Below are 10,977 nucleotides of genomic sequence, written 5' to 3' on the forward strand. Positions count from 1 at the left end.
AGCCCTCCCTGGGATCTTGAGGTTGAGGTCGCAGGTGCTGCCGATGGTGGCGATGGAGGGGGCCTGGCGCGGGCGGGTGATGCTCTCCTTCATCCGACCTTCACCCGTCACCTTCACCGTGAAGGGGCTCCCTACGGGTGAAGGCCACCTCAGGGACCACGGCCACCACCAGGAGACCCACCAGGTGTCACCCCACGTGTCCCCCCTCCTCCCCCCAGCACCGTCCCTCTCCCCACCTGGGACGTGTTTGTCGGCGAACTTGATGTTGATGATGTAGTTGCCGGGCTCGGTGGGGCAGTAGGTGACCTTGCAGGTCCCGTCCTCCACGTCCTCGCAGTTGATGTCCACCTTGCTGGGCCCCTCGATGGACAGGCCCAGCCCACCGTAGCCTGGGTGGCCCAGGGTTGGATGGACAGAGGGATGGACGGACACATGGGTGGACGGAGACACGGAAGTAGGGGTAGATGCAGGGTTGGCCGGACGTGGGGATGGGTGGAGACGGGGATGACCCGGAGGACGAGCAGACACGTGTGGGGTCAGATGGACACGCGTGGGGTCAGATGGACATGCGTGGGGTCAGATGGACACGTGTGGGGTCAGATGGACACGCGTGGGGTCAGATGGACACGTGTGGGGTCAGATGGACACGCGGACGGAGTCACCACCGGCGGGGACGCAGGGATGGGAGGAGAGAAGGAAGAAGGAAGCAGAAATCAGAGGTGGAGCGACCTGGACCTGTCCCTGTCCCCATGGCCCAGGGAGGAGGAGGAGGAGGAGGAGGAGAAGAAGGAGGAGGAAGAGGAGGAGGAGGAAGAAGATCAAGCCCTACCTGGGATCTTGAGGTTGAGGTCACAGGTGCTGCCGATGGTGGCGATGGAGGGGGCCTGGCGCGGGCGGGTGATGCTCTCCTTCATCCGACCTTCACCCGTCACCTTCACCGTGAAGGGGCTCCCTACGGGTGAAGGCCACCTCAGGGACCACGGCCACCACCAGGAGACCCACCAGGTGTCACCCCACGTGTCCCCCCTCCTCCCCCCAGCACCGTCCCTCTCCCCACCTGGGACGTGTTTGTCGGCGAACTTGATGTTGATGATGTAGTTGCCGGGCTCGGTGGGGCAGTAGGTGACCTTGCAGGTCCCGTCCTCCACGTCCTCGCAGTTGATGTCCACCTTGCTGGGCCCCTCGATGGACAGGCCCAGCCCACCGTAGCCTGGGTGGCCACAGGGGACACGCTCAGAGGTGTCCCATGGCTCCTGGTCCCAGCACACCATGGCCACCACCCCATCCCATCCTGGCCATGACCACACCAAGGCCACCATCCCATCCTGGCCATGGCCACCATCCCACCCTGGCCATGACCATGCCATAGCCATGGTCTCCTTGTCAACACCCTCTTAGCTATGGTTGCACCACGGCCATGGCCACCATACTTTCCTGGTCACGGCCACACCACGGCCATGACCATGGCCACCACCTCATCCTGTGCTGGCCACAGCCATGACATGGCCTTGGCCACCATCACATCTTGGTCATGGCCATGGCCACCACCTTATCCCAGCCATGGCCATGGCCACCATCTCATCCTACCCATGACCATGGCCACCATCCCATTCCATCCGTGACCACCATTCCAGCCATGGCCATGGCCACCACCTCATCCCACCATGACCACGGCCACCATCCCATCCCATCCCCTCCACGATCACCATTCCATCCCATCCGTGATCACCATCCCATCCTAGCCATGGCCACCACGTCATCCTACCATGATCATGGCCACACCTCATCCCATCATGACCATGGCCACCATCCCATCCCACCCCATCCCACTCCATCCCATCCCATCCCCTCCCCGATCACCATTCCATCCCATCCGTGATCACCATCCCATCCTAGCCATGGCCACCACCTCATCCCACCATGACCACAGCCACCATCCCACCCCACCCCATCCCATCCCAGATCCCCATGTCATCCTAGCCATGGCCACCACCTCATCCCACCATGACCACGGCCACCATCCCATGTCATCATCCCATCCTAGCCATGGCCACCACCTCATCCCACCATGATCATGCCACCACCTCATCCCACCATGACCACAGCCACCATCCCACCCCACCCCATCCCATCCCAGATCCCCATGTCATCCTAGCCATGGCCACCACCTCATCCCACCATGACCACGGCCACCATCCCATGTCATCCATGATCACCATCCCATCCCATCCCAGATCACCATCCCATCCTAGCCATGGCCACCACCTCATCCCATCCTAGCCATGGCCACCACCTCATCCCACCATGACCATGGCCACCATCCCGTTCCATCCGTGATCACTATCCCATCCTAGCCATGGCCACCACCTCATCCCACCATGATCATGCCACCACCTCATCCCATCATAACCATGGCCACCATCCCATCCCATCCCATCCCATCCATGATCACCATCCCATCCTAGCCATGGCCACCACCTCATCCCACCATGACCATGGCCACCATCCCGTTCCATCCGTGATCACTATCCCATCCTAGCCATGGCCACCACCTCATCCCACCATGATCATGCCACCACCTCATCCCATCATAACCATGGCCACCATCCCATCCCATCCCATCCCATCCCATCCCATCCCATCCCATCCATGATCACCATCCCATCCTAGCCATGGCCACCACCTCATCCCACCATGACCATGGCCACCATCCCATCCCATCCCAGATCACCACCCCATCCTAGCCATGGCCACCACCTCATCCCACCATGACCGTGGCCACCACCTCATCCCACCACCCATGACCACCCCATGGCAAGGACCATCCCCAGGCCCCATCCCCACTCACCGGCGCTTCGTGTGTCCACGATGAACTCGGCCACCTCGAAGGTGTGACCTTCCACCAGCCCCTTGCCCCACACCTTCACCCGGCTGGCGTCCCCGATCTCCGACTGTCCCACCAGGATCTTGAAGGGGCTGTTGGTGACGTGCTGCCCGCTCTTCTTCACGCTCACCACGTGCTCGCCCACCTCCTTGGGCGTGAAGGAGATACCTATGGGGGGAGGACAACACACCACCGTTAGTCACCTCCACCAGCCCTGGCCATCACCAGCCCCTGGTCACCACCATCACCAGCCCTTGGTCACCTCTACCATCCCTGGCCACCTCCACCAACTCCTGGCCACCTCCACCAACTCCTGGCCACCACCACCAACCTCTGGCCACCTCAGCCAGCCCTGGCCACCACCAGCCCCTGGTCACCACCATGAGGCCCTGGCCACCACCAGCCCCTGGTCACCACCATCACCAACCCCTGGCCACCTCTACCAGCCCCTGGCCACCTCTACCAGCCTGTGACCACCTCTACCAACCCCTGGCCACCACCAACAACAACCCCTGGCCACCTCTACCAGCCCCTGGCCACCTCTACCAGCCTGTGACCACCTCTGCCAACCCCTGGCCACCACCACCAACCTCTGGGCACCTTGGCCAGCCCTGGCCACCTCCACCAGCCCCTGGCCACCTCTACCAGCCTGTGACCACCTCTGCCAACCCCTGGCCACCACCAACAACCTCTGGCCACCTCAGCCAGCCCTGGCCACCACCAGCCCCTGGTCACCACCATGAGGTCCTGGCCACCATCACCAGCCCCTGGCCACCACCACCAGCCAACCTCTGGCCACCTTGGCCAGCCCTGGCCACCACCACCAACCTCCAGCCACCTCCACCAGCCCCTGGCCACCTCTACCAGCCCCTGGCCACCACCACCAACCTCTGGCCACCTTGCCCAGCCCTGGCCACCACCACCAGCCCCTGGCTACCTCTACCAGCTCCTGGCCTCCATCACAAGCCAACCTCTGGCCACTTCCATCAACCAACCACCACCAACTCCTGGCCACCACCACCAACCTCTGGCCACCTTGCCCAGCCCTGGCCACCACCACCAGCCCCTGGCCACCACCATCAGCCTATGACCACCATCACCAACCCCTGGCCACCACCACCAGCCCCTGGCTACCTCTACCAGCTCCTGGCCTCCATCACAAGCCAACCTCTGGCCACTTCCATCAACCAACCACCACCAACTCCTGGCCACCACCACCAGCTCCTGGCCACCTCTACCAACCCCTTGCCACCACCACCAGCCCCTGGCCACCAGCAACGTGCCCTGGCTGTGGCCACCAAGCCCGTGGGCACCCAATACCACGGGGGCCACCCATCTCTGTGACCCCACAGCCCTGGTGGTCCATGTCCCTCAAGCCCCACATCACCCCCTGAAGCCCACCACCCTTCTCCCCCCGTCCCACTTCTCCTCCTGGCCCCCCAGGTGGCCCCACGTCCCCTGTCCCCGTGTCCCCCACTCACCGATGTGGCGGTTGGGCAACCTCTTGAGGAGACAGGGCTCCTCGTTGCCCGAGGGCGCCCGGATGCTGGCCGTCAGCAGGCTCAGGTCCGTCTCCGTGATCTTCAGCGAGACGTCGGTGGAGGTGCCCACGTTGAGTTGGGACGTCCGCATGGAGTCATCCCCTACGGAGAGACCATCAGGGGGGCTTTGGAGGGGGGGGACAGGATGGTAGCCCGAGGTGGGGTGGGGTGGGATGGATGGGGTCTCCATGGCCATGGTCACCAGGGTTAGGGATGGATGGGGTCTCCATGGACTTGGTCACCAGGGTCAGGGGTGGATGGGGTCTCCAGGGATGGAGGTGCACTCTACCAACCCCTTGCCACCACCACCAGCCCCTGGCCACCAGCAACATGACCTGGCTGTGGCCACCAAGCCCCTGGGCACCCAATACCACGGGGGCCACCCATCTCTGTGACCCCACAGCCCTGGTGGTCCATGTCCCTCAAGCCCCACATCACCCCCTGAAGCCCACCACCCTTCTCCCCCCGTCCCACTTCTCCTCCTGGCCCCCCAGGTGGCCCCATGTCCCCTGTCCCCGTGTCCCCCACTCACCGATGTGGCGGTTGGGCAACCTCTTGAGGAGACAGGGCTCCTCGTTGCCCGAGGGCGCCCGGATGCTGGCCGTCAGCAGGCTCAGGTCCGTCTCCGTGATCTTCAGCGAGACGTCGGTGGAGGTGCCCACGTTGAGTTGGGACGTCCGCATGGAGTCATCCCCTACGGAGAGACCATCAGGGGGGCTTTGGAGGGGGGGGACAGGATGGTAGCCCGAGGTGGGGTGGGGTGGGATGGATGGGGTCTCCAGGGATGGAGGTGCATGGGGTCTCCATGGCCATGGACTTGGTCACCAGGGTCAGGGGTGGATGGGGTCTCCAGGGATGGAGGTGCATGGGGTCTCCATGGCCATGGACTTGGTCACCAGGGTCAGGGATGGAGGGGGTCTTCAGGGATGGAGGTGGATGGGATCTCCATGGCCATGGTCACCAGAGTCAGGGATGGATGGAGTCTCCAGGGATGGAGGTGGATGGGGTCTCCATAGACATGGACATGGTCACCAGGGTCAGGGGTGGATGGGTCTCCAGGGATGGAGGTGGATGGGGTCTCCATGGCCATGGTCACCAGAGTCAGGGATGGATGGAGTCTCCAGGGATGGAGGTGGATGGGGTCTCCATGGACATGGCCATGGTCACCAGGGTCAGGGATGGATGGGGTAACCACGGATGGTGAATAGGCTCCTCAAGACCACGTGACAGGACCTCCATGGCCACGCGGTGGAGTTCCCCATAGCAGCGTAAGGGGCTCCCCAAGGCCACACGAGGTACTTGGTCACCTATGTCAGGGATGGATGGGGTCTCCTGGGATAGAGGTGGATGGGGTCTCCATGGCCACGGCCATGGTCACCGGGGTCAGGGATGGATGGGGTCTCCAGGGATGGATGGGGTCTCCAGGGACGGAGGTGGATGGGGTCTCCATGGCCATGGCCATGGTCACCAATGTCAGGGATGGATGGGGTCTCCAGGGATGGAGGTGGATGGGGTCTCCATGCCACCAGAGTCAGGGATGGATGGGGTCTCCATGGCCATGGTCACCAGGGTCAGGGATGGATGGGTCTCCAGGGATGGAGGTAGATGGGATCTCCATGGCCATGGTCACCAATGTCAGGAATGGATGGGGTCTCCATGGCCATGGTCACCAGGGTTAGGGATGGATGGGGTCTCCAAGGATGGAGGTGGATGGGATCTCCATGGCCACGGCCATGGTCACCAGGGCCAGGGATGGATGGGGTAACCATGGATGGTGAATAGGCTCCTCAGGACCACGTGACAGGACCTCCATGGCCACGTGGTGGGGTTCCCCACAGCTGCGTAAGGGGCTCCCCAAGGCCACACGAGGTCCCCAAGACCACATGATGGGCTCCTGGTGGCCGTGCAGGGATCCCTGTGGCCACGACCACATAGTGGTCCCCGTGGAGGTCCCAAGGACCTTGGTGGGTCTCCATCTCACCGGTGATCTTGGCGGTGAAGGGGCTGCCTGGGATGTGCTTGTCGTCGAAGCGGACAATGATGTTGTAGTCCCCGGGGGCGGTGGGGAGGTAGGACACGGTGCAGGTCCCGTCCTTGTTGTCCTGGCAGGTGATCTCCGCCTTGGAAGGACCCTCCACCGCCAAGGAGAGCCCACCTGGGGGGCAGGAGGTGGAACATCAGGGGGGCATTGAGGTTCTCCAAGCCCTCTTGGTGGACTTCAGGGGTCTCCAAAGTCCTCCCAGATGTTCTGGTGGCCCCCTTGGCCACCACTCACCCTCCCCGGCGTCCTTGGTGACGATGGTGAAGGTGCAAGGCTTGTTGACCATGCCGTGGCTCAGGCCCGGCCCGTAGGCGCTCACGTGTCGGGGGTTGATGGCGTCCACGTAGAACTGGAGGGGACTCCCTGGGGACATGGTGGAAATGGGGGGGACAACGGTCAGGGACCCCACGGGGACACCCTTCACCACAGTGGGCTCCTCAACCCATAGGTGCCCAACTCATGGTTGCCCAACCCATGGTTCCTCAACCCCTGGTGCCCAACCCATGGCTGCTCAACCCATGGGTGCCCAACCCATGGTTCAACTCATGGGTGCCCAACTCATGGTTCTTCAATTCATGGGTGCCCAACCCATGGTTCCTCAAGCCATGGTTCTTCAACCCATGAGTGCCCAACTCATGATTGTCTAACCCATGGTTCCTCAACCCCTGGTTGCCCAATCCATGGTTCCTCAACCCTTGGTTGCCCAACACATGGCTCCTCAACCCATGGTTGCCCAACCCATGGTTCCTCAACCCATATGTGTCCAACTCATGGGTGCCCAACCCAGGGTTCTTCAACCCATGGGTGCCCAACTCATGGCTCCTCAACCCATGGCTCCTCAACCCCTGGTGCCCAACCCATGAGTGCCCAACCCATAGCTCCTCAACCCATGGTTCTTCAACCCATGGGTGCCCAACTCATGGGTGCCCAACCCATAGCTCCTCAACCCATGGTTCTTCAACCCATCGCTCCTCAACCCACAGCTCCCCAACCCATGGTTCCTCAACTCATGGGTGCCCAACCCATAGTTCCTCAACTCATGGGTGCCCAACCCAGGGTTCCTCAACCCATGGGTGCCCAACCCATGATTGTCCAACCCATGGGTGCCCAACCCAGGGTTCTTCAACCCATGGCTCCTCAACCCCTGGAACCCAACCCGTAGCTCCTCAACCCATGGGTGCCCAAACCATGGTTCCTCAACCCATGGCTCCCCAACCCATGGTTCCTCAACTTATGGGTGCCCAACCCATGGGTGCCCAGCCCATGGTTCTTCAACTCATGGGTGCCCAACTCATGGCTCCTCAACTCATGGCTCCTCAACCCATGGTTCCTCAACCCATGGTTCCTCAACCCATATGTGTCCAACTCATGGCTCCTCAACCCATAGCTCCTCAACCCATGGTTCTTCAACCCCTGGAACCCAACCCATAGCTCCTCAACCCATGGGTGCCCAACCATGGTTCCTCAACCCATGGCTCCCCAACTCATGGTTCAACTCATGGGTGCCCAACCCATGACTCCTCAACCCCTGGTGCCCAAACCATGGGTGCCCAACTCACGGGTGCCCAACCCATGGTTCCTCAACCCCCGGTGCCCAAGCCAGGGTTCTTCAACCCATGGGTGCTCAACCCATGGTTGCCCAGCCCATGGTTCTTCAACCCATAGCTCCTCAACCCCTGGTTGCCCAACCCATGGTTCTTCAACCCATGGTTCTTCAACCCCTGGTGCCCAACCTGTAGCTCCTCAACCCATGGGTGCCCAAACCATGGTTCAACTCATGGGTGCCCAACTCATGGTTCTTCAATTCATGGGTGCCCAACCCATGGTTCCTCAAGCCATGGTTCTTCAACCCATGAGTGCCCAACTCATGATTGTCTAACCCATGGTTCCTCAACCCCTGGTTGCCCAATCAGGGCGAGATGGCATCAGCCTTGCTCAGCCCCCTCCCAGTGCCTCCCAGTGCCTCCCAGTGCCCTCACCGGGGATGTGGTTGCCGTCGTAGCGGATGTCCATCTCGTGGAGGCCCTTCTCGGTGGGGGCGTACCGCACCGTCACCGTCCCGTCCTTGTTGTCGGTGATGTTGGGTCGCGCCGTCTTCCCCGAGGGCATCCTCACCTCCCCTGGGGCCACCAGGCATCAGCCAGGCACCCATGTGGGGCTGGCTGGCACCCCACTGCGCCCCACAGCGTGGTCCATCCCCTCCCACCGTCCCACCCCACCCCATACCTGTGATCTCACCCTTCTGCACGGTGAAGGGGATGACGAGGTTGAAGGGCCGGAGGTTCTCGGCGGTGCTGGGGGGCTCCTCGGTGGCCTGACGCCGTGGGGCAGGGAGGAGGGGTAAGACCCACAGCACCCCATCATGGGCTTCCAACCCCATGGTGACCACCACGACCCCAACTCGCTGCCCCATAGTGCCCACCACAGCCTCACAGCTCCACACTGTCCACCACGGCCCCAAATCTCTGCCCCATGGTGTCCACCAAGGCCCCAACTCTCTGCCCCACGGTGTCCATCATGGTTTCTCAACCCCATGGTGTCCACCATGGCCACAGACTTCTGTCCCATGGTGTCCATCATGCTCTCCCAACCCCATGGAGCCTACCATGGTCTTCTAACTCTATGGTGCCCAACTCTATGGTGCCCACCAGGTGCCCACCATGATCTCCCAACCCCATGGTGCCCACCACGGTCTTCCAACCCCATGATGCCCACCATGGTCTTCCAAGTCCCCAGTGTCCACCAAGGCTTCCCAACTCTATGGTGCCCACCATGGTCTTCCAACCCCATGGTGCCCATCATGGTCTTCCAACCCCAAGGGGCCCACCAGGATCTCCCAACTCCACGGTGTCCACCAAGGCTTCCCAACCCCATGATGCCCACCATGGTCTCCCAACTCTATGGTGCCCAAGGTCTCCCAACCCCACGGAGACTATCATGGCTTCCCAACCGTCTTCCAAGTCCATGGTGTCCACCAAGGCTTCCCAACTCTATGGTGCCCACCATGGTCTTCCAACCCCATGGTGCCCATCATGGTCTTCCAACCCCAAGGGGCCCACCAGGATCTCCCAACTCCACGGTGTCCACCAAGGCTTCCCAACCCCATGATGCCCACCATGGTCTCCCAACTCTATGGTGCCCAAGGTCTCCCAACCCCACGGAGACTATCATGGCTTCCCAACCCCGTGGTGCCCACCATGGTCTTCCAATTTCATGGTGTCCAGCCCATGGTGGGCTTCCCAACTCTGCGATGCCCACCATGGTCTTCCACGGTCTCTCAACCCCATGGCTCCCACCACAACCCCAACGCTCCCCTGCTTGAACCCACCATGTCCTCCCAACCCCATGGAGCCCACCACGGTCTCCCAACCCCATGGAGCCCACCATGGTCTTCCAGCTCTATGGTGCCCACCACGATCCCCCACCCCCATGGATCCCACCATGGTCTCCCAACTCTACGGTGCCCAACCCCATGGAGCCCACCACGGTCTCCCAACCCCATGGAGCCCACCATGGTCTCCCAAACCCATAGCGCCCACCGTGACCCCAAGGAGCCCACCATGGTCTCCCAACTCTGTGGGTGCCCAAGAAGGTCTCCCAACCCCATGGAGACTATCACGCCTTCCCAACTCTATGATGCCCACCATGGTCTTCCACGGCCTCCCAACCCCATGGAGCCCACCACGGTCTCCCAAACCCATGGAACCCACCATGGTCTCCCAACCCCATGGTGCCCACCACGGCCTCCCAACCCCATGGAACCCACCACGGTCTCCCAACCCCATGGAGCCCACCATGGTCTCCCAACCCCATGGAGCCCACCACGATCTCCCAACCCCATGAAGCCCACCACGATCTCCACCACGGCCTCCCAACCCCATGGCTCCCACCACAATCTCCCAACCCCATGGAGCCCACCAGAGTCTCCCAACCCCATGAAGCCCACCATAGTCTCCATCCCCATGGAGCTCACCATGGTCTTCCAGCCCCATGGAGCCCACCATGGTCTCTCAACCCCATGGAGCCCATCATCATCTCCCATCATCTCCCAACCTCATGTTCTACCAAAACCATGGAGCCCACCAGAGTCTTCCAACCTCATGGTGACTGCCATGGTCTCCAAACCGCATGGTGCCCACCATGATCTCCCAACCGGTCTCCAAGCCCATAGAGTCCACCATGGTCTTCCAGCCCCATAGAGCCCACCATGGTCTCCAAACCACATGGTGCCCACCATGATCTCCCAACCCCATGGAGCCCACCATGGTCTCCCAACCCCATAGAGTCCACCATGGTCTCCAAACCCCATAGAGTCCACCATGGTCTTCCAGCCCTCCCATGATGTTCGAGCCCCATAGGTCTACCCACTATGACCCCAATGCTCTACCCCATGGAGCCCACCATGATCTCCCAACCCCATAGAGTCCACCATAGTCTTTCAGCCCCATGGAGCCCACCATGGTCTTCCATCCCCATGGAGCTCACCATGGTGTTCCAGCCCCATGGAGCCC

The 10,977-nt window shown here is 61.9% G+C and overlaps 1 protein-coding gene across 1 annotated transcript in view; it reads right to left on the reverse strand.

The window, feature by feature from the left end:
- LOC106900300 (filamin-C-like) overlaps nucleotides 1–8,879 on the reverse strand; it is a gene marked incomplete at its 3' end in the record, with an annotated part of 29,429 nt that extends 20,550 nt beyond the window's left edge. Inside the window, exons 1-8 of the mRNA XM_014962314.1 lie at nucleotides 8,693–8,879; nucleotides 8,446–8,586; nucleotides 6,701–6,829; nucleotides 6,407–6,580; nucleotides 4,958–5,119; nucleotides 2,849–3,052; nucleotides 1,058–1,210; nucleotides 830–952 (exon numbers count right to left, since the gene is read on the reverse strand). Of these exons, the coding sequence (XP_014817800.1) occupies nucleotides 830–952; nucleotides 1,058–1,210; nucleotides 2,849–3,052; nucleotides 4,958–5,119; nucleotides 6,407–6,580; nucleotides 6,701–6,829; nucleotides 8,446–8,586; nucleotides 8,693–8,879 (1,273 nt within the window). The remainder of the gene's footprint in view (nucleotides 1–829; nucleotides 953–1,057; nucleotides 1,211–2,848; nucleotides 3,053–4,957; nucleotides 5,120–6,406; nucleotides 6,581–6,700; nucleotides 6,830–8,445; nucleotides 8,587–8,692) is intronic.
- Nucleotides 8,880–10,977: the final 2,098 nt, after the last annotated feature.

The sequence above is a fragment of the Calidris pugnax genome, unplaced genomic scaffold (genome assembly GCF_001431845.1).
Source record: "Calidris pugnax isolate Ruff unplaced genomic scaffold, ASM143184v1 scaffold1157, whole genome shotgun sequence".
NCBI lineage: Eukaryota > Metazoa > Chordata > Aves > Charadriiformes > Scolopacidae > Calidris > Calidris pugnax.